Source organism: Lissotriton vulgaris, chromosome 11, assembly GCF_964263255.1.
Source record: "Lissotriton vulgaris chromosome 11, aLisVul1.2, whole genome shotgun sequence".
Lineage (NCBI taxonomy): Eukaryota > Metazoa > Chordata > Amphibia > Caudata > Salamandridae > Lissotriton > Lissotriton vulgaris.
The window spans coordinates 658,268,439-658,292,852 of record NC_141699.1 but is presented as its reverse complement, the minus strand read 5'-3'; the positions used below and the strand labels follow the sequence as shown (position 1 = coordinate 658,292,852).

Below are 24,414 nucleotides of genomic sequence, written 5' to 3'. Positions count from 1 at the left end.
TACACCCCTGAGAACCATAGATAGGATGAAAATCACGAGGAGGCTATTATGCGGGAGAGCACTTCACATGCCTCTCACATAGCCACCACAGCGGCTGCCATCTATAAATAAAGAAATAAAAGATCAAATGATGCAACTTAGGCTATTGGAGATACATCTTTCAGCTGAACTCTCTCATCAGTTGAATATAGAGGATTCTCTAAAGTCAATATCTATTATGAAAATGAAAATTCACCAGCATTTTGTAGAAAAAATGGCTAGTAAGTTGTCTGTCTATAGAGCTGAGGTTTACGAATTAGGTGAAGATGCTGGGAAGACACTAGCAAAAAGACTCAGTCAAAGGGAAAGTATGAACGGAATATTTAAGATATGTGATTATAACGATAAGGTCGTGGAGTCGCCAACTGATATTCTGAGAGTTTTCAGTAGATTTTATGCTGCGTTGTACACAGAGGACATAACAACAAAGACAGAAGGGCAGATGGAGAAATTTTGCGGGAATATAGGAACTAATAAAGTCTCAGAGGAGGACAATGTGGCGTTAGCAGCAGATGTTACATGGGAGGAGGTGGAAGTGGTGATTTTATCATTGGCTAGGGTCAAAGCAGTTGGGCCCGATGGAATTCCCCTTGAATTCTATGGAACGTTTTGTTGTGTTTTGAAGTCAGAGCTTATGACTTTGTTTCGAAATGCGCAACAAGGAGTAGCACCAGAATAATGGAGGAAACCCACGATAGTTGTTTTTTTTAAAATAAAGGGAAGTCTGAGTTGTCTCCCTCCTCATATAGACCTATATCGCTAATCAATTCTGACAGCAAAATATACTCCAAAATTCTTGCTCGGCGTCTTGAGACGGTTATTTCTCAACTAGTAGCTAGTGTACAGCACGGTTTTATCCCAGGACTTGATACTGCTGACCACGTCAGAAGGGTTATTACTCTCTTGGATTGGGCACAAGCAACAGACTCTGTACTAGGTGATCCTGTTGGACGCCGAAAAGGCTTTTGACAGGGTCTCCAGGGGCTATCTGTGGGAGGTCCTGCGGTGGAAAGGGTTCTGCCCATCACTTATCCAAGCTGTTAAGACCCTATACATAAATCTGGTGGCGTCAATACGGATTTCTGGATTGCTGTCTAGTACATTTAATATTAGCCGTGGCACACGTCAAGGGTGTCCCTGCTCTTCTCTTTTATTTGCTTTATATATCGATTTATTTCTGTGTAAAGTTAATAGTCATGAAGATATTAAACCAATTTGATTTAGTGAAGTAGAATACAGAGCTTTGGCATATGCCGATGATATTCTTCTAGTATCTGGGGATTTGCCAGCTGCTCTTTCAGTAATCAAAACGTTAGCAGTACAGTTTGACTCCTTTTCATGGTATAAGCTCGTTTGGAAAAACGCAAGTGCTCTATTCTAGGCCAGATCCCCAGCTAGGGTAGCTGTTGTGACAGAGGCTACTTATCTAGGAACCAAAATCACTTCTAAGATGGAGGAGATTCCAGCCTTGAATATCTTACCTGTCATAGAAAAGGTTAATATCACTTTAGAACGATTGAATCATTTGCATCTTTCTTTGCACGGCAGATGCAATGTTCTTAAAATGCTTGTCCTCCCAAAATGTTTGTATATGTTTAGGACTATCCCATTGGAGTTTTCAAGTTCAGTGTTTTTAAAATTAGATAGAGTCTGTACAAGATTTTTGTGGGGATATCGTAGAATAAGAAGGGCCCATAGAAAAATGATTCTTCTAAGAAATCGGGGAGGCTGGGGTGTCCCGCATTTTATAATGTGCTATTGGGCAGCCATGCTACATATTATGGTGCCATTGATTCTGGGTTACAAAGCTCCTACTTCTACATTTCATAGACCATCAATTTATGAGCTTATTATGGGTGAACAAGCCAACAGCTCTTTAGTGACTGTTGTAGAGCCATCGTATTACAAGAAAACAAGATTTAAGACTCTTCGGGTAGCTCATCGAGTGTGGGAACACATTAAAGGGGTATGTAAACTCCCAAAATTGAATTATTATACTACTTCTTCCTGCAATCTTTAGGGACCAGGTTATTTATAAATGGGACAGAAAAGGCATTTCTTGTTTAGGCGATTTAATGAACCAAGGGTAACTCATGGTCTTTTCGGAGCTCAAAGAAAAGTTTGTCTTGGATAGGGAAGTGTGATGCGGCCCCGCTATCTTCCCCGCCCGGACTGAGTCCTCCCAGAAACCTACCACTATCGGATATAACTGCAAGCCCCTTCGGTCAGTCTCCTGTACACAAACACCGTATCAGAACAGCAACCATGACGAGGAGATTCCCGCCCCTCTCTGTATTGCAGGATCCAATCAGAGGAAGCAGCCGACAGGAAGCACTTCCTTCCGACCCCGGAGTCCCACCCCGGAGGCAGTGACAGAACCAGTGAAAAACAGACGCGAAGCCCAGAACGCCGTCGGAGCATCGTGGCAGGACTCTCGGACTGGAGGAGAAGACGGAGACGAGGCGAATCCTGAAGAAGAAGTGTGGTCGGAAGATTGGTGGAGTCCCTGAGGAGGTGGCTGAAGAGCGGCCACAACTCACTGGGAGAGTTGCGGCGGACCGTGTGAGTACTAATAAAACCCCTGAGAGTGGGCTAGGTGCTCGTTGTAAATACCGTGTAAAGTTCCTCCCTCTCTTAGGCACGAACCACACAGTATTATCACACTAGTTCTTGCACTGTATTATAAATTGTAAAGCACCCTCACTGTGTTGAAGCGCTCCCTTCACGTACGCCTCTGTCACTCTTGCTGTATACCCGTCCTTCGTCCCTTATCCCGGCCCCTTCCTTTCCTCACAGACCTCTTTTTCCTAACCTCACTGCCCCGGTGTCGGTGAAAGGAAACTCATAGAGTTCCCTCCGGACTAATGGTACCTTGTTGTCTCTTGTTGCCCTCCCCTACGTCGGACCCGGCTTGAAGACCCCAAGAACAGAATCGGACCCCAACATCGGAGAAGACCTCGGACTATCCCTGGAAATCACTATTGCACCCCCTGTTTCTTGACTCTTAAAGTTAAATAAATACCGGCATAGCCCACTGCATTCGGCCTCCTTGCCTGATTTTCCAGCCCGCCGCACACCCACCATCACATCTGGTGTCAGAAGTGGGATCTGCTGGAAGCATGGAGGCCGTCATGAAAAGAATGGCCGACTCCCAGGAGCAACTGGGTAAATTGATGGAACAATTCTTGAAGACTGCAGAGGATGACAGAGGACAATTGCATGACGTCCTCAAGGGCCAAGGGACTGTACACGAACAAGCCATGGGCAAACTGACAGATGCCCTAGGACAGCAAAGACCAATGACCTCTCTCCCATCCGTAGTCCTTCAGAAGTACGTCCCGGGGGAGGACCCGGACTACTTTTTCACCAATTTCGAACGATTGGCCCAGGCCCCCAACTGGCCTGTTGAGCGGTGGGTACAATACCTGGGTCTCCTTTTGACTGGTGACTTGCAAGCCGCCTACCAACAGGCGAATATCCAGGGAAACAACCTGTACGCGGAGATAAAGAAATGTATCTTGGAACGACTCGGGGTAGACGACGACACATATAGAATAAAGCTGAGACAGGCCAAAGAAGCGCCTCAAGAGTATCCCCGGGCTCTCTCTTTCCGAATCAAGGATCTCGCCAACAGGTGGCTCAGGCCAGAAGCATCCACTAAGGAAGATATTCTAGGTAAAATCTACCTCGAACAGTTTTTGAACTCCTTGCACCCGGCTACCCAGAGATGGGTACGGCAACATTCCCACCTCACTCTGGAAATGGCTGTTGAAATAGCCTGTGCCTTCAGTCGGGCTCAAGAACTGCAACGTAGCAAGGAGGAACCTACGCATAAGCCTCATCACGCAATGACCCCTCGTCCTTTCCGACCGCTACCACCCCGGAGACCAGAAGCAGCTCCTCTCATGGCCCCACCGATCCTGTACCATCCTCCTAACCCTGGGCCTCAGTGCTACAGTTGTGGTGGCTTTGGACACATAGCCCGAGTATGCCCTCAGAAGGAGGAGCCGATGGAGATAGGCCTTGTACGGAACTATGTCTGCCACACTCCGGGGGCTGCACCACCTCCATTTCCCTGTCCTATGTCTATTGATAGGCAGAACATCCTTGCCCTAGCCGATACCGGTTGCCGCCAAAGCGTTTTCCGTCCTCAGGATCTAGCCCTCCCTGTGGGCCCCCCTACCGGAATGGTAGCCATCCAGTGTGTACACGGGGACACCAAACGTTACCCCACGACCCAGGTGCCAGTACAGCACCTCTGTGACTCTGGAACCAACCTTACGGTTGGTCTGGTGCCGACGCTACCCAAACAAGTCATCCTGGGAAGTGATTACTCGGACTCCCCCTCCTCCTTCAGGACACTACGGACTCCCTTGCACAGTGGTGGAAAGAGGCCCCCTACTCCCAGGGCCTGTCCTCCCCGAATGCAGAACCCAAACCACACAAGTCAAAAAGTCAGAAGAGAAAGGAGAAGAAAAACCATACCTGTGCCTATCCGACGATTGTTGAGGAACACCCATGGCAGACAGACCTGGAGTTCAGGGCCGCCCAACAAGAGGATCCGCTCCTACAAGAAGCATGGGGAAGGGCCCTAGACATCGAGGACCCCTTGCAAGTAGGTCCCTACTTTTTCAAGAAAAACGGTCCATTTCAAGAGAAGGCTCTCTTCTTAGCGCACAGTCACCTTTTAGGGGGTCGTTTCGGGGATGAGAAGACTAGTCAGGCAGTCCTTGAAAAATTCTATTGGCCAGGGGTACACCAGTTATTAAAAACTATTGTCGCGAATGCACGGTATGTCAAAGAAATAGCCGCTATCGGCCACCTAGGGTACCACTGAAACCTCTCCCCCTCATAGACATCCAATTTAGCAGAATAGGGATGGACATCATAGGACCCCTCCTACCCTCACGAAGCGGGTGTCGCTATGCTTTAGTCATAGTAGACTATGCCACTCGCTTCCCTGAAGCCATTTCCTTGCGCCAACCCACAGCTCAAAACGTAGCAGAAGCCCTTATTTCTGTGTTTTCCCGGGTAGGGTTTCCCCGGGAAATCCTGACTGATCAGGGCACCCCTTTTGTTTCAGCACTCCTAAAACAGGTTTGTTCCTGACTAGGAATAAAACAAATCAGGACCTCAGCGTACCATCCACAAACGGACGGACTGGTTGAGAGTTACAACGCCACGCTGAAACAAACCCTGAAAAAATTGTTAGGGCTAGAGGCCAAATGCTGGGAAGAAATGTTACCACTGGCTCTTTTTGCCATTCGGTGTAAAACGCAGAGCAGCACTGGCTCTTCCCCATATGAGTTGTTGTATGGTCGGCCCCCTCGTACTCTATTGGATATGGCCCAGGAGGCCTGGGAGGCAGAACCCGATTGGACCCGGCCTTTGCCAGAGTACATAGACAACTTAAAGACCCATCTGGCAGAGATACGGGACATAGTCAGACAGAACCTAGAAAGTGCCCAAGGCGCCAAAAAGAGACAGTATGATAAGGGCACTAAAAGCTGTGTATTCGCTGTGAGACCTAGTCCTCCTGATGATGCCCTCTTCAGACCAAAAACTCCTGGGACAGTGGCAAGGCCCCTATACCATTTGGCAACAGGTTACCCCAGTTACCTATGAGGTTGAACTGGATCCCACTCGGGGTACGTGCCAGATATATCATATCAACCTCCTGAAAAAGTGGGAGGGGCCCCGACCTGTCTTGTCCGGTTCCGGGTTGCCCTCTTCTTTTCCTTTTGATCCCTGCCTAGATCCCGAGTTGACCATGATACAAATCGAGAGCTCCGAGAAGCATTGCTTCCCGTTAAAGGGGTCTTCTCTTCTTATCCAGGACGGACCACGATCACCGAACATGCCATAGAAGCAGAACCAGGGAAAGTGGTTAAATTACGACCCTACAGAGTACCCGAGGCTCGTCGAGCAGTCATAAGAAGAGAGATTGAAGAAATGCAAAGGATGGGGATCATAGAACCTTCAGTCAGTGATTGGAATTCCCCCATTGTCCTTGTACATAAACCTGACGGGTCTGTCAGGTTTTGCATTGATTTGCGGGAGGTCAATAAGGTATCCACTTTTGACACCTATCCCTTACCCAGGGTTGACGAAATGGTCAAAAGGATTGGCAAAGCCAAATACATTTCCACCCTAGACCTCTGCAAGGGCTACTGGCAGATACCCCTCAGAGAACAGGACAAAAAGAAAACTGCCTTCTCCACCCCGGAGGGGCTTTTCCAATTCATTGTCATGCCTTTTGGGCTTCATGGCACCCCGCTACTTTTCAGCGGGCCATGAACCATGTCCTGCGGCCCCACTCTCTGTATGCAGGAGCCTACCTGGACGACATTACCATTTACAGGGATAGCTGGTCGCAACATCTTGAACATCTTTCCAATGTCGTTTCCTCCCTAGGCTCCTTTGGTTTTTCCATCAACCCTGCTAAAACCACCCTTGCTGCAAAAACAGTTAGATACTTGGGTTTCCTCTTTGGTGAAGGCCTGATACGACCCCAGAAAAGCAAAACAGAAGCCATCCAGTCCCTTCCCTTTCCACAGACGAAAAAGGACCTGCGAGCCTTCCTTGGACTTCTGGGATACTATCAGAGGTTTGTTCCCAACTTTTCCCAGAGAGCAGCCCCCCTTACGGACCTCCTAAAGAAATCTACCCAAACAGAAGCTGCCCTGAAAAACCCCACTCCCTTATTATGGCAGGCTTTTTCCGATCTTAAAAAAACGCCCTGACTTCCAGCCCTGTCCTAGTAAGCCCTAACTTTTCCCTGCCCTTCATTTTACAGACTGATGCCTCCGACCAGGGTTTGGGGGCAGTCCTATCCCAGAAAGACGATCTAGGGTACGAAAGGCCTATCCTGTATCTCAGCAGGAAACTATTCCCCAGGGGAAAAAACTATGCTGTAGTGGAAAAAGAGGCCCTCGCAATCAAATGGCCATTGAAAGCCTCCGCTACTACCTGGAGGGCCGGGACTTCACCATCTACACAGACCACGCTCCATTGGTGTGGATGGCCAGGAATAAAGGACATAATGACCGGGTCCTTCGTTGGTTCCTGTCCCTCCAGCCCTTTCACTTCAGAACACAACATCGGAAGGGAACAGACCAAGGCAACGCTGATTTTCTATCCCGAAATCCCTCCTCCCCAACTCGTACAGGAAAGACAGCTAGGGGAAGGGGATGTGATGCGGCCCCGCTATCTTCCCCGCCCGGACTGAGTCCTCCCAGAAGCCTACCGCTATCGGATATAACTGCAAGCCCCTTTGGTCAATCTCCTGTACACAAACACCGTATCAGAACAGCAACCATGACGAGGAGACTCCCGCCCCTCTCTGTATTGCAGGATCCAATCAGAGGAAGCCGCCGACAGGAAGCACTTCCTTCCGACCCCGGAAGTCCCACCCCGGAAGCAGCGACAGAACCAGTGAAAAACAGACGCGAAGCCCAGAACGCCGTCGGAGCATTGTGGCAGGACTCTCGGACTGGAGGAGAAGACAGGTATGAGGCGAATCCCGAAGAAAACGTGTGGTCGGAAGATTGGTGGAGTCTCTGAGGAGGTGGCTGAAGAGCGGCCGCAACTCACTGGGAGAGTTGTGGCGGACCATGTGAGTACTAATAAAACCCCTGAGAGTGCGCTAGGTGCTCGTTGTAAATACCGTGTAAAGTTCCCTCCCTCTCTTAGGCACGAACCACAATGTATTAGCACACTAGTTCTTGCATTGTATTATAAATTGTAAAGCACCCTCACTGTGTTGAGGCGCTCCCTTCACGTACGCCTCTATCACTCTTGCTGTATACCCGTCCTTCGTCCCTTTTCCTGGCCCCTTCCTTTCCTCACAGACCTCTTTTTCCTAACCTCACTGCCACTGTGTCGGTAAAAGGAAACTCATAGAGTTCCCTCCGGACTAACAGTACCTTGTTGTCTCTTGTTGCCCTCCGAGGTGCCTCCCCTACGTCGGACCAGGCCAGAAGACCCCAAGAACAGAATCGGACCCCAACATCGGAGAAGACCTCGGACTATCCCTGGAAATCACTATTGCACCCCCTGTTTCATGACTCTTAAAGTTAAATAAATACCGGCGTAGCTCACTACATTCGGCTTCCTTGCCTGATTTTCCAGCCCGCCGCACACCCGCCATCACAGGAAGACTTTTTTTTAATATTTGCAAATTCGTCGTTTTTTTACTAAACTTAGTTCTGATAGAGGATTGCAGTTTGGAAAAATTTAGTTAATTGAGAAAATGAGGTAAAAGACCAGGTTAGGGCTATATTATCAGCAAATGGTTGCTAATCTCCCAGACGAGGTGGATAGTTGTCAACTTAAATGGGAGCAAAAATTAGGGGTGGTCGGCCTTAATATCAATAGATCCCTGGAACTTGCTAATAGTCTTTTGGTTACAGGTAGACATCGCAGTCAGCATTATATGACTTTATGGGATTTATATTATTCACCTAGGAAGGTGTCTCTGTGGTGGAAAACAGGTGGGGACAAGTCCAATCGCTGTGAGTTGCTGGCGGCTGACTCTATCCATATGTTCTTTTCATGCCCAAAACTGATCGGGTTTTTTTCAGGATTTGGAAGGGTTTTAAAATATTTTGGTCCAAAAGCAGATAATTCTAACAGGTGAACTAGTGATTTTGGGGGTGGGTTCGGAGTCCTGTTCTGTTATAATGAGTAATGCTGAAGTTGCACTCTTGTTTATGATGATGACATTGGTTAGAGCATGTATCACTAGTCAGTGGTTCAGCTCTGAGCCTCCAACCTTCTTGAATTGGGGAGCAAGATTGTTGGCTATGTTCAGTTTTGAGACAGCAATTTAAAGAAGCAAAGGGAGAAGTAAAAGAATACTTGGGACTAAAATTTGGGCTTCTATACGAGAATGGATGTTGGGTGGGGAGACGGGCTGATCAGTAGTTAGGCGAGCTTAGGGAGTCAAATATAATTTAAGGGTTTGAACGTAACAATTACATTTAAAAAAAAAAGAAAGACGAGCTCTTCTTCACTTGTCTGTTTGTGCTTATTCATTGATCTCTTTATTGTATTGATTGTGACTTATTTTCTCTTTTGATGCTCCATGTCACTTTTTTTTCATTCTTTGTCAGATTAACTAGTATGTATCCATCAGTGTTTTGTGATTTTCCTCTCTGTTTCAAATAATTTTTGTCCTTCTTTTCTTTTTTCTTGGATAAATACTGAGTCATGGTCATTTCGATTTGATTGTTATGTACTGTTGTCAATGTGCTTGGAAAAAAACAATAAACTTATTAAAATAAAAAACAGTATTGTCCTTAATTATGTCATTAACCATGTAATAAGTGATGCAATATGTGAGGTCTTAAGCAGAGCATATTGTGGTGCAAGACTTCTGCTACTAGAGGCATTACAAGACCAAATCTATATGATATAAAAAAAAGATTTTTGTGCATAGAAATAATCATCTCTTTTTCATTTGCAGTTTCTCGTTTATGCCTGCTATTTTGCAATCATAGCAGGGATTTTCCTACTAAGGAGCACATATATAATTATGACAACTTTGTGTAAAAGGAAAAAGCATCAGCGAACAGATGATCCACCACCAAACAGAGAGAACCAAGAACCTGTGGAGCCAAGTGAAAGTCACATGGGCACCAAACTGTAGCTGTGCACAATAGTGCCACACAACATGCTCTCTCAATGCTCACTGCATTGCTACAATCAGCAGTCAGACCGATCATTAAATCAAGAACTTTTTATCACGTCACCCACAGACTCAAAGAGCTCCATTTCTATTTCATGAATGCAAGGATCAAATGTAAATTGTGTTGCCTTAAATCCACTGCTATTCAACACAAAAATCATCCTCGTTCCTCCATGCCGCTCTCCAACTCTGGTGGACTTACAAGACTCGGACCCCAGCCCTCACTTCCACTGCAGTCCGAAAGATTCAGAATATCACTTTCCTAAGGGCAATCCTTCACCTGTGCCACTGCTATGGCTACGTGAAACTCCTCACCTCTCAGCATCGGAACTGAATCCACCCTTTTTGCTTTCAGAAAAGACATAAAAAGTCACCTCCTTCCTCTCTTCCTGTATTACTTTTACCCACCAGAAACCCATTCTTGTTTCATTCAGTGGCTCCTGATTTTGCTATCTCATTTTTCACATTGTATTTCTTTTTCAGTTCCTTACAGTTGTATTTGTTATAGCATGTGCCTTTGTAACTGTGTAATTCCTGACTTACATGTACAACTTTTAAACTCGGAAGAGATCTTCCTGCTCTCCATCTTTTTACAGGAGGATCATATGCAACAATTTGCAAGGCAACTTGCAGAGGGCAAGTGGCTCTGCTCCAGGCCGTGAATCAAATACTGGGTAGGCATGAATAGGAGAGGATAACAACGTTATCCACCAATGCCGCCTCGAGGGCCAGCAAATCTGCTACAGTTTCACCCCCACCATCCTCTTCTTCCCCTTTCCAGTTCTCACAGTAGGTGTCCCTTGTGAAGTCACAGAGCAGATCAGCACGTGCAGCCAATTTACCAGAGCTCTCTGATATAACTATTTGGAGAAAAATTTCTTATTCCTTGATATCAAAAGTTAATGTTATAAAAACTTCCCTACAGTCCTCTGAGGTACAAGGTAGTCCTTTCTTTAATTTGGATGTGTATAGTGTTAGTGTAGCAATAAAACAGCACAGAGAAGTAGATTTAGTACACACTACTGCATAATAGAGTAGGTTTAATAAGTATGAGTAACCAGTATTTTCTGGAATGGTATGGCCTTATGACATGGAATGGCAAGGCATAGAAATCATTTATTTAAAGTAATAAAAATAGGATAAGTTTAGTATTGGGGTTATGATTAGGTATTTGTTTCAATAACTATATATATATATATATATATATATATATATATATATATATATATATATATATATATATATATATATATATATATATATATATATATATATATATATATATATATATATATATTCAGTCACCTCCTGGAAACTATTCTTGCAAAGAAAGAACCAGAGTCGAAGCCCCAATAGTGCGCAGAAGGGTTTATTCAGGCACAAGGAAAATTACCCTACGCGTTTCGAAGTCAGCCGACTTCTTGCTCACGGGTCCAGGTCTGTTCCATTGCCATTCCTTTTAAAGTGATACAAACACATATTTTGTGTGCATGTGATCCATCAACATAAACAAAATACTAACAGAGTTACATTGTTGCTCAGTATTAGCCAAGTGGTTTGTAAAGTAATATAAAGTTGCAGTTATCGACACAGTGTTGTCACATGTTGAAACCACATGTTTGTGCATCATTTTCAAAGTAAATGGTCCATATATAGTCCAAAAACATTGCTGTTATTTAAATTATTTCCCAGAATTATGGAAAATGAATAGTCCCAAAGTCTTGCCCTAGTGGGCATGATGCTGTTTCCAGAGACAATCATTCCTAAGTTATTGTGTCCCAGTGGGCGTAAATCTCCATGTTTGCAATGATCAGTTTCAACATCCTGCAAGTCAAAAAAGACAACAATGATATTCTTACTGTGCTGTTCTGAGTTTAGTTTGATCACAATTATTGAAACATATTAAAAACAATAGGAATGGAGAAATTCCTATGGCGGCTGTCATAGTTGAATATTATCAATAAACACTTTAACTGTATAGATGAATTGCCAACTCTTCACCCACGTTGTGACCTTTAGGTTGTAAAGTGTTATACTGGATGATGTATTTAGACTCCAGTTTACAGAGATCCAGCCATCTGTTCCCTCCCCTCTCTCTTTTCTCAATGCAGTCAATCACCGTAAATTCAAGAAGATCAGGGTTTTGTTTGTGTTCTATGGAAAAGTGTCTTGCCATTGGATATTGTTGATTTAAGTTTTTTATTGCCCTTAGGTGTTCTAGTATTCTCATTTTTGCTGGTTTAGTTGTACAACCAATGTAAAATTTATTGCATGGGCAACGTAGCGCATAAATCGCAAAGTCAGTGTTGCAATGAAGATGTTTAATGATTTTATGCGGTTCATGATCTGATGAATATTTGAGTACTTTACAATTGTGACTGTGCCTGCAGGCCTTACATTTCCGACACGGAAAAAACCCTTGGATCCTATTAGCTTTTTTGGGTTCCTTGATCAAAGTGGAGCTCAGACTGTCTTTTAAGGATTTTGCTTTCCTATAAGTTATTGCAGGTTTTTCGTTTATTACTTCCTTTATATCGCTGTCTAGTTTTAACACATCCCAGTATTTGTTAAGACTGCGACGGACCTGCCATGCCTGACTATCGTATGTGGTGATGAATCTTATTTGTTCTTCATTTTTGTCATGTGTCTTGGGGATGAGTAGGTCTTTTCTACTGAGTGAGTCAACTCGATCCTCTGCCTGTTTAATTAAGGATCGACTGTATCCCCTTTCCAAAAATCTTTTAGTCATGCAGTTTTTTTCAAGTATATATCCTTCTGGAGTACTACAGTTACGTTTAGCTCTTATAAGTTCTCCTACCGGAATACTTCTGATCAAATTTGGTGGATGGCAGATTTGCGCGTGTAACAAACTGTTACCTGCTGTGGGTTTACGGAACAGTGTACTGCATAATCCATCATTTTTACTTCTAGTTTCACGTCAAGGAATTCCAGTTCTTTTTGACTCATTGTGCTTGTGAAAGTCAGATTAAGAGAGTTATCATTAAGTATCATTTCAAACTCATGTGCCTCATCAAGTGTGCCATCCCAAACACAGAAAATGTCGTCTATATAGCGAGTCCAGAGGCCGACGTGGGTACTATAGTGGGAGATGTTCTTCACCACTAGCTCCTCCCACCAGCCCAGGTAAAGTCCTGCCAGGCTGGGGGCAAAGCAAGTACCCATCGCCGTCCCCCTGATCTGTTTGTACAGCTGTTTGTGGAAGATGAAATAATTGTTTTGAAGACAAATCCGCATCATCTCCAAAAGCATATCAGTGTGTTTCAGATGTGAAAGTGACCTGCCCCTAAGGAAGTGTTTACTAGCATCTATGCCCAGGTTCTGTGGGATGCTTGTATACAAGCTAGAGACATCAAAACTAATTAGCCAATACTCCGACTTCCATGCCAAATTGTCAATGATGCGTAGAAAATCGGAGGTGTCTCTAACATACGAGGGCAGTGAGTGCACAAATGGCTGCAAAAAGTAATCAATGTATATAGAAGTGTTTTCCAGCAGGCTCCCTATTGAAGAAACAATAGGCCTGCCAGGAGGCGTGTTAACATCTTTATGTAACTTGGGTAACAAGTACAGAGCTGGAATTTTTGGGTTTTTGCATAGAAGATAATTGTATTCATCATCTTCTAGAATACCTCTTGCTTACCAGTCGCTTAACTTGTCAAAGTATTCTTGTTTGGATATATTATATTCTAGCATGGTAGCTTTAACATAATTTTCCTCATCACCAAGTTGTTTGAACCCTTCATTTAAATACATTTCCAACGGCCAAATCACTATACTTCCCCCTTTGTCACTATTTTTTATAGTCACATCCGACCATCCTTCCATCTCTTTTATAGCCAAAAATTGCTTTTTTGTTAGGTTTAAGTTTTGTTTGGGTTTTTGCCTCTCTATTCGTCTAAGTTCCTGCACCATACCAGCTTCAAAACTGTCAATAAAGTTGTTCACAATCTGTGGTACAAAAACAGATTTAGGCTTAAACCCACTGGAGCTACACATTTCAATATTAATGTCCGAGTCAATTCCATTTAAAAAGGGATCATCATTGATGTCCTCACAATCTGCCAGTTCATGAACTGCTTGTAATAGTTCAACATCATGTGCTGACAATGCAGTCGGCTTATCCTCAATTCGATCTTTTTTGAGTCTAGGTTTAGTGGCATGCCACTTCCTTAGCTTTAGTTTACGAGTGAACTTGAACAAGTCTATGCATGCATTAGCAAAATTAAATTTCGCAGTTGGGCAAAAAGATAATCCCTGTGTCAAAACTTCAAACTGATCAACAGAAATAGTATGCTTAGAAAGATTTACCAAAGTCATGTTGGTGGTTACTTGAGTGCCGTCTTTCCTCTTGTTCGGAACCCCACCGGGCTTTTATATATATATATATATATATGAGAAACATGTATGTTGTTAGTGCTAATGAAAACTTCAAACAATACATACCACGTGAGATCTCAATACATGTGTCTTTAATTAGTATTAATGAGCTGCTCCCACTGCGGCACAACATTCTCATAAAGTTAAGCAATCTGCACCATGGTTTAATGAGACGTTAAAGACAAGTAAAAAGAAGGTAAGCGCCTGGAAAGAATATGGCGGAAAAATTATAGCGCGTAGGATAAACACAATTATTATTTGGCTTTGAAAGCCCACTACGTAAAAGTGAATGCAGTGAAAAGAGCCCTTTTTGTGGAAAAAATTGAGGAATCTGAGAATAAATACAAGGAGATTTGTAAAATTGTTAAATTCTTTCTTAGCTTTAAGGCCACTACTAGACATCTTCAACCTTCAGAGGAATGGACCAACCAACTGGTGGTTTTCTTTACGATAAAATAACTACTATACAGCTCTCTGGCAAAAATTTCCCAAAGACATAACCACAAAACAACGACGCCAGATCCAAGAATGACTAACGGTGTTGTCCCCATGCTTCTTCACCTACCATCTATGTTGCTGGAGGAGTCCCTATCTGCCATCAGTCATCTAAAGTCTGGCTCCCGGTCAATCCCTGCCCAGCTTAGCTTATTGCCAGTGTGGCCCCGGCCATTAATTCAGTGGTCAGTATAATTTTAAATTCCTCCTCAACCTCTGGAATAAATGCCCTTTGCATGGAAGCATACCAGTATTATCCCATTACTCAAAAAGCCATCAGCCAATCATAAAGTTCTAGCCAACTATCGACCGATATCTGTACTTCCTGTCTTTTATAAAGTTCTAGAAAAACATTTAAATTCCATCTTCTCAGGCTATCTTAAAAACAACTATCTGCTGCATTCCAGTCAATCTGCTTTTAGGGCTAGCTGCAGCATGGAAACAGCGTTGCTAGAGGTCTCTGAGCACATTAAAGAGGAGCTGTATTATGGTAAAAGGCCCGTCTTTTTAATGTTGGATCTCTCGGTTGCCTTTAATACTGTTCCGCACGACGGGCTATTAAAGAGGTTACAGAGTTTGGGAATTGGCGTCATGGCTCTAAAAAGTTGCTGACCTCGATTCTGAATAATAGAAGTCTGGATTCCACTGTATACCTCCTCCATTCAGAATCTAAAGGTGGGCATCCCACAGGGGTCAGCTCTGAGCCTTACACTCTTTAATGTTTATCTGACTTCGCTCACTAATTTGGCCGAATAGTGTGGGGCCAAAGTAATATCCTATGCGGACGACACTCAGCTTCTCTTTACGTGTGAAAAAGGTGCAGACTTTGAGGGTGAGAACATCAGAACATGCCTCTTCAAGGTGTTTAAGTGGTTGGCCATAAACCAACTTAACCCCTTCACTGCGGTGGCTATTCCGCCGCTGTGCTAAGGGGGCGGGCGCATGCTGGTGACGGAACCGCTCCGTCACCAGCGTCGGTTGCGCTGTGCTTATGACAGAGCGGTTCCGTCATGGCCCGCCCGCTCAATAGAACGCTCAGCGAGGCGCGGAATTCGCGCTGCGCATGAGCGGCGGGCGGGCCATGACGGAACCGCTCCGTCATCAGCACAGCGCCACCGCAGCTGATGATGGAGCGGTTCTGCCATCAGCATACAAGGGGTTAAATACAATCCCGACAAATCAGAGATTGTTTTTTGGGGAACTCCTCCTTCTAAGGACATGAGGTCATGGTGGCCCCAGGATATGTCTCCGCCGGCCACTTTTCAAAATTTAGCAGAGTCAAGACTGATTTGTATATGAGAGGGTCCAAGTTGAGGTGGCATGGTGGGTAAAAGAACAATGTGTTAGAATACTACTCCCAGTAGTTGCCGCTGGTTAGACAAATTGCAGCAGCACTCCAATCACCTTTTGCGTGTTTCATGATATTAGAAAGTCAAAATATTCTTGTATTCGATATTCAAGAGTGCAATCCAAACAACTGATTTGATTTTCAATCAATCCTCCTAGATCCCTGTTCAAAATTATTCATATTGTAGCATCCAATGGTGAACCCCACTCGTCTTCTCAGGGAAACTTCAACAAATTCCTTATACTCTTCCAAAACTAGGTAGAACCCATTTGAAATAATAAAATCCCCACAGGCTCATTGTTAAGACTTTTTTCCAAAGCGCAGTACACCAGGGAATATGTTCTGCTTTTTTTGATAAAAGAACTCCACAAAATTATACTATCCCTCTGACTAACCTACTATTACAAAGATTGGTTTGACGCAAACTTCACCAAAGTGAGGTTCACCTGCTAGAACCTATTTAGCGTCTCCTGGATAATGCATTCCCTGAAAGAAGGAAGAATTCCAAACATCTGAAAAACATTCAGGTTTTCAAACATTCAGGCCAAGCTTCAATTTACTAAGGTTAAGCAGGACATCTGAGAAATGTGTTTGTATTTAGTTTTCAACTTCTAAAAATAAAGACAAACTGCTGGAGGAATACCAGTCTGGATTTCATAGTGGCTACATCACAAAAATGACAGTCTTTCGGCAGCTTTCAACAGTCAATCACCAAAAATGATCTCAATACTTAGGTAGGTCTATGGAGTTTAGAAAATAAGTCTTAAGCTTGTTCTCCTCATTTCCGAAACAGTCAATGGAATACTAATAGTTTAATTAGTGCTCAATTTGCCCACGTCCGTCAGTAGGCTTTGCAGAGAGAAGTTCATAAATGTTCGTGTGAATACCTTGAGAGAGCTGAGAGGAGATAGTTGAGGACTTGTCAAGAGTACTCCAATGGCACAAGTGAAGAGTACAAAGATATGACAATAGGGACGCAAGAAAAAGGAAAGAAAGGCAATATAGTGAGGGAGATACTCAAAGGAAAGGAAGCATAATGAGAGGAGACAGAAAATGGAGGATGGAGAAAGAGAAAGGGTAAACAAAAGAAAAGGATAAGTAGAAAGAGTGAAAAACACAAATTTGAAAGGAGGAAGGAAAAAAGCAAAAATAGAGAACCAAGGGGGAAAGAAAAGAGAAAATAGAAAAAAACATTTCTGAGTGTCCTTTCACTTTTGTGAAAATTGTCTCAAACAGTGTTCAGTAAAAAGCACAATTTGACTGTTTGAAAAAAAAATCTTGTGAAGTGAACACCTAACCAATCCCAAGAACGACCTTCCGAAGAAGTCTGAGGATGATTGATTCTTGAATCACTCACATGGTACCTTTCAGGAATAGTTAAAGTTGAGGTATTTAATTTTTTGGGCTATTCTCCTGCCTCACACCAGTCTACAATGGCAAAGAGACTTACCCAAGGCTCCATACTCCCGCCTACACTATTCCATACCTACTTAGAATCACTAAGAGTACAAAAAGCTGAATATGGTGTCACAGGCAATCAGTTTGCTATGACATGCAGTTCATCTTATTGTCCTGACTCTCCAAGCTTGTCTAAAATAACTTTAAATCAACATGTTAGACAACTTACTAATGCTGAGCCCATAAAACATTGAATCCAAACTCTTCTCTGTTAGAACAACAAAAGGCACATTTAAAGAGAAACTTCTTCATAGGCTAAAAGTGGAAGGTATCACCCACTTTTATCACTGGATGTAAACCCCCTTTTTCCTATAAAAGCAATATTACATTTGACAACAAGGTTAATATTTGACAAAAGGAAATTCAATAACATCTCATGGATCTTGAAATCTGGCTACACAATAACTGGCTAATACAAGCTTTGTTTCCCTCCTTTCACCATCTTCTCTACCTGCAACTGAGTTACATATGTTATTAGTTATTGAATTACATTCGTTTTGATTTAAAATGCACTAATATTTTGGTTGTTTTTCCCCATATAAAACTGTTAAGTAAAAACTAAATAAAAGCAGGGTCTCTACTCGTCCACAAGTAGGGTTCAGGGGAATTGGTATATATAGAACTGACCTAAATTCTTGTATGCTCTTCAGAAGTATTCAACTTAAAATTTCAATTTAACACAGCTTATTGGTCCTATATGTTTCATGTTTTGTAGACCATGTGAATACAATCCTATCAGTGTAGAGGCATGAGTATGTTTTGATCTGCATACACCAAAATGAGGCTGAGATGGCAATCCTTGAGTGTGATTCTGTAACCAGTGTTACATTCAATCGGCATGACAAACATTGAGCGCATTTAATGAATTTGGCAAGGTGGAGTTCACCTATCATACATTAGCTAATTAATAGCATGGGTAGTTTTTCTTCAAGGGCTCAATATCGAATAGGAGGGTTTTACTCCATCTTTTTTTTTTCCAAAAGTGAGGCTGACTTTTTAGGTGAATATACAACACTGGAAGTGGCCATGGGGAGAACATGGCTCACATTAACTCCTGAAAGCCAATTGTGCATGCAACAGCCTTGTGTAAGTCATGTTGGGAAATTACTTCTTTCCAGCTTTGCAAAGTTTTTGATTGATCTTTCAGACTTAACTGTGGGAACTAACACCAGAATTTGTTAAGGCAGGTGATTTGAAATCCATCAAGAATTGGGGAGTTGGGGTCCATAACCTTAGTGGCATTATGAGCCTATTTATCTAGGTTAATGGCATGTGGATCGGAAAGACCCCTCTGGCTTCATCATCATTCAGAGTTGACTCCACCGGCATTGGTAGTATAATAAAGCCCAATTTAAGGATGAATGATCCTCCACTCTATCTGGAGAGGTAATTTCATGAAAGCTCATCATTTAATGGTGATGGGCCTGGTGGAAGAGGTAGGTATAGTACCAACACATGTTGGAATATACCCACAACAAATTAGGATGACTACTGTTTTGGCCCATAACAAGGAGGACATCCCCAACACCCACATCTACAGGTAGAAATTGGAATATCCACCAGCATTGAGGATCTAAGAAAATCTCTAATGGAACTCCTCATTCCATGGCAGATACAATCGCTTTGGTGCAGAGATCTGCTATCCTGGTGGACATGCTTATATATGAAAAATTTACAACCACCACCTATGATGAGGCTGTAAATCTAAAACAGGGGAGCAAATTCTAGCTTTTAGGGCAGAAGTTGTGATACGCATACTGTCTCAACAGCAAAACTGAACAAGAGTCACAAGAATGCTAGTTAGTTATACTATAGTTCCATAATTGGGTTCTGGTATATAACTCATCCCTGATACGGTATATGGTGACACATGGAACTTGTTTTACAAGCTTCTGGTTAAGCCCTTATCATCAGCAAACTATGATATGCAAGAACACAAAAATTTAACTATAATTAGGCTTTCCTGTTTTCAGTTTCTATTTTTGGTAAATTCTGGTGGGGTTTTCTCAGTGTTTTCAATATCTTAAAAAACAGTTGTTCTCAGTGGTTACACATTTTCGCGCCACTAAAAACAACAGAAAAAGTGTTTTTTCAGTGTTTATGGAACGTTTTGATTTTATTATTGCTTGCTTTCTGCACTGAAAGAACATGGTATATAGACAGTGTACTTATAGTGTATATGAGGTCCATATAGATTTTTGAAAATTAATCTTATTGTAGTACACCATACAATACTTCTTCAGTGAGCCTTTGGGTCATGTGCGCTCGCTCTTTCCTTCTCATGTAAACTTCTGTGAAAAGGCCCTCTCAGCATTCATAGCCCCTTGGGCTGAGAACCATCAGCTAAGGGACACAGTTGGTATGACTCTTTCTTTGATGCCACATAAAGCATGAAATGATAAATATTTGTGTTTTAGTTCCTGTGCATAAGAAAACAGTGCACCAGAATGGACTAAAAAGGCAATAGCATCCATAATTAACTCTGAAGATTGTAAAGATGCTTTCAGCATACCATCTAACAAGTGGCAAGGATCTTCTACAGGGAATAACTTCAGCTCGAGTATCAATTTTGACAGGTCATCACACACCTATTTTATATACGTAGCTGAACCACTGCAAATACAAAGAATATCACTCCAATCGTTGTTGAACTTGGAAAGAACCTTTTTTGCAGAGCATTACAAGTGTCAAGTTTTCACCACGAACCCAGATGCTTGGTGATATATATACTTGTCACTATACCTTGCATTGAATGTTTAAAGCCTGAGGTGTTTGGAAATTCACCTACTATCAATACTGACCCACTAGAAACTATGGTCTGATTTATTAAAGGTTTTTACCCATTCTCAGTGGGTAAATGTGATGACACATATTAGGAAAGATTTTTATGAAACCAACCATTTAAACTATCAGTGAAAATATCAAATGCAGCCAAAATATCAAACTTGAGTTTGATATTTCCTGATTCTCTATAGTTTATAAAATAATTAAACTAGACCTAAAACATGAAACTAAACCCGGCATCTTTTGACCAAAGGCCACAAAACTGAAAAAATTAAAAGGAAGTAGAAACAATATTTTAGTGGCATACCTAAAGAACAAAACTCAAGCACAATAATGTTAGCCAGTCTTTCTTACTGCTAGCTTGTATAACAAAGTTACATTGTATTGACCCCTTCAGGAAGAAAAAAAATTCTTTCACTCTATTTTTCCTTTCTTTGAATGGCATTTAGTTTGTGGTTGTCCAGGTGTTTTTTCAGTGTTTATATGCTTTAACCGGTGAGGGCTATTTTTCTTTCAGTGGGGTTTTATCAGTTATTATAGGTTTAAACCTAAAACCCCACAGCCTAACTATAATGTACGTAACGAGCATAATTTTTTTCTTTATGCGAAGCATGAACACATGCATCAGGAATGGAAGTGGGAAGCTAGGTATTTAACAATTGAGTGGGAGTACATTTTAATTGGTGTTACCACAAGCAGAATTCATGTTTAACTTTTTTGTCTAGTAAACTGACATTTTTGCAAATGTTTTTGAACAAGTATTTCTATTTCTATTTCTATGCGGAATTTGTTAAGCGCACGGACACCCAGGGGTTTCATGGCGCTAGAGAAAACAGAAGAGAGATGGAAAATGCGGGGTCAGAAGATGTAGAGATCAGCCGTACGCTTGTTTGAATAGCCAGGTCTTCAGTGCACGTCTGAACTCCATCAGCTTGGAGCAGCTCCGGATGGACAAGGGCAGAGAGTTCCAGGTCTTTGGGGCGAGGTATGCGAAACTGGATCCGCCAAGTCGTTTCTTTTTAAAAGTCGGCGCCTTGAGAAGGGATAGGTGGGCAGACCGGAGCTCGCTGGGCGGGATATGTTTGATAATGAGTTGGTTGATGAACCTGGGGCTTTTTCCGTGAAGAGCCTTGAAAATTATGCAGCCTGTCTTAAAGGTGATCCGATGGATGATAGGGAGCCAGTGGAGGGAGGCTAGCAGAGGTTTGGCTGACTTCCTACGATTGCTCTTGAAGATTAATCTGGCTGCTTGATTTTGCACGATCTGCAGGCGTTTCAAGATGGTGAGGGGAAGGCCGAGGTAGGTTGAGTTAGAGAAATCTAATCGCGAGAGGACTAGTGCGAGTACTGCCTGGATGAGAGCAGAGTGAGACAGCAGATTAGTGATTTTTTTTATTTTTCTTAGTTGAAAGAAACAGGAGGAGATCACTGTTCCGACCTGGGTTTTCAGAGAGAGATCGGCGCTAAGAGTGACCCCAAGGCTTTTAGCTGTCTGAGAAGGGGATGGGGGTGTGCCCATGGAAGGTGGCCAGAAGTGGGGCCCCCAGCTGAGTGCGCTGTCACAGGGGAGTACTAACTCAGTCTTTCCTGGGTTTAGCTTAAGGTGGTTTCGATCCATCCAGCTCTGGATGTGCAGCATGGTCTTTTGGAATTCCTCGACGGAATCCGGGGAGTTGAGGGGGAATATCAGCTGCAAATCGTCAGCGTAGTTAAAAATGATTCCTTTTCTGTTTTTCAAGGAGTGCAGGAGGGGTTTAAGATAGAGATTAAAAAGTAGGGGAGACAGTATTCAATCTCGGTGTGCAGAAAATTATAGTTGAGTAGACTATTTAATAATAAATGGTAACCCATTGTTGCTATAGCTAGAAAATAAAAGTAAACAATTGGTATCAGAAGATTTGTTGAGTTTGTTCATTTTCTTTCACAGGACACGTAATTTTAACCCCCAGAAGCAGGGCTTTTTTCAGATTGAGGAGTGTTTAATATCAATGAATATTTTAACTGATGAAATAAGAATACAAGGAACTAACTGTTTATATTAAAGAGCAGAAAGAAACTACAAAATTTCAAGTGAAAAAGAATTGAGTATATTTATTTTTCTGAGAAATTAATAAGAAAATGAATAATGTCAAATATGGAGGGCTTATGGCACTCTCAAAGTAGTGCAACCAGGGAAAACACTGTCCTTGGAGGGGGGAGGGGTTATGTGTGGGACAATGTGTATAGATCACCCAATGATCAATTAATGGTTGACATTCAAGGTTGCACACAAGAAACACAATATTAGACTAAAGATTTAAAAGTCAGTACAAACTTATTAAAAGTGAGGAGTGCTGAGACTTTGCACTAAATTCATACTTTACCATGGTCTGGGAATTGTCTTGAGCAATATTTCTGCGAAAACTTAGGTGACATCACAGAACTGGCCACAAACAGAGATATCTCTCAGTTAATATGGAAAACTGAGAACACCAGTTACTCAATACTATGTTGAACAAAGCCTACCATTAACAGCAAGTACTGTGAATGAGAGTCACTGTTTGATATCGATTAGCGGTTAACACTTAAGTGTTCCTAGTTGGTTAGTTGTACACATGCACATCAGTGTTTCTCCCTATTGCTGCGTGCAATGCTCAGGATTCAGGCCAAGGACTCTGACCTAGGGGTGATCTTGATTTTTTTAATCCACCTGTACTGAGTCACCATATTTCTAATAGCTGAATGTGTTATGTGTACTTTAAACCAGTTGCACATTAACAAGGTAGTCTGTAGCAGTGTAGCTACAGAGGTATTATTGACTGCCTAGGGAGACTTATGTATTGTTTTAAATCAGGTGTGTGCAGCGATATCAGTGAAGAACACTCATCGCTTCCTGACTTATTTAAGATTTTCCTACATACCCTTCTGTGCTTCTGCTTAAAAATAACTACAAAGAAATACATGGATTTATCCCACTGTGATCCGTTGCCTGTATGGATGTCTCACCACGTTGAGGCCATCAGAGCCATTTTTTACTCCTCATTTAAACAGTAAATCTTTGCAGAAGCCTTACTACAGGCACAGTAAAATACATGCCTAAATGTGTTTGTTGAACACAAAGGACCTGGAAGTGGCATTCCAATTTGTATATTCTTTCTTTCTGCAACAAAATCCACAAGATCGACTATTTACCTTACATTTTCCCATGGCACATATCAGCACACTTGACCTGCCGATAAGTAGCTGGGAAAAAATAAGAGGGTTCACTTTTTATCACAGCATGTAATTACCCGGTACAGTAAATTTTGCACAACCTATATTTATGATTCCTGTGCCAAAAATGGTGATCATGAATGAGATGGATGAGCTGAAAATGGTGGCCCTGCCCTGGCTACTTTATCTTTTTACTCCACTTCTTTTGTGGATTCCGAGGGCATTATTTAAGGAGGTAGACTCTTTAGTCACTGGATTTATCTGGAGAATGTGGTGCAGAAGAGTCGCATGAGTGATGATGCAGTGCGCGACAACATCGTGTGGACTAGCGGTCCCTGACTTTAAGACATATTATATTGCAGACCAACTGCAATGGATGATATGGGGGCTGGCACAAAATCCAGATCAGACCCCGGGGCCCTTTGTGCCATGGCTGATTAACCTTCTTCCGGTATTTTTCCGAGTGTAAAGATTGCCTCTCTGCGGCTCACATTATCTTGGAGTGATGGCTAAATGCAAGTAGGGGCCTGCAGAGGATCTGTACTAAAACCCCAAACTCCCAGGAATTGCCCTTAGATCTAGTTAAAGCATTGTCGCATGGCGGCAACTGGAGGGACCTTGACCACTGGGACAGGAACAGACTAATTTGCATGTAGCCAGGTTCTGAGCTGGGATGGTGCAGTGAGCTAAAAAACGGTGATGGATCAAGCCCTGATCTCTTGACTGGGTAGGAGTATTCTGCATCATTCAGAAACTCTGTCCATCACCTTTTCCAAAATTGATTTTATCCACACTAAGTGTGGGAGGGTATACTCAGACGTGAGTCCCTAGCTCATTGCACCATCAGGATTCAAGCAAGCCGGGCCGATGACGGCTGAAATGCCAGAAACCGGTCCCCGGTAGCTTGTCTCCTTTCTGGTGAAGAATTGGCTTGGTAGTTTGGTCTGCCCTGTTCCCATCATGCACTGGGACAGGAACAGACTAATTTGCATGTAGCCAGGTTCTGAGCTGG

General features: G+C 42.7%; 1 protein-coding gene across 7 annotated transcripts in view; it reads left to right on the top strand.

Moving 5' to 3' along the window:
• The window catches only part of SLC19A3 (solute carrier family 19 member 3), a 550,876-nt gene that overhangs the window by 454,157 nt on the left and 72,305 nt on the right, over positions 1 to 24,414 (top strand). For 3 of the 7 annotated variants that reach the window (XM_086943754.1, XM_086943753.1, XM_086943755.1), the window contains one exon: positions 9,506 to 10,862. The exons of 1 other annotated variant lie outside the window; for it this stretch is intronic. In XM_086943754.1, the coding sequence (XP_086799880.1) occupies positions 9,506 to 9,688 (183 nt within the window). In that variant the 3' untranslated portion in view covers positions 9,689 to 10,862. Of the gene's footprint in view, positions 1 to 9,505; positions 10,863 to 24,414 lie in introns of those variants that run through there. 3 more of the 7 variants (XR_015300937.1, XM_086943758.1, XM_086943757.1) reach the window with 3 other exon arrangements.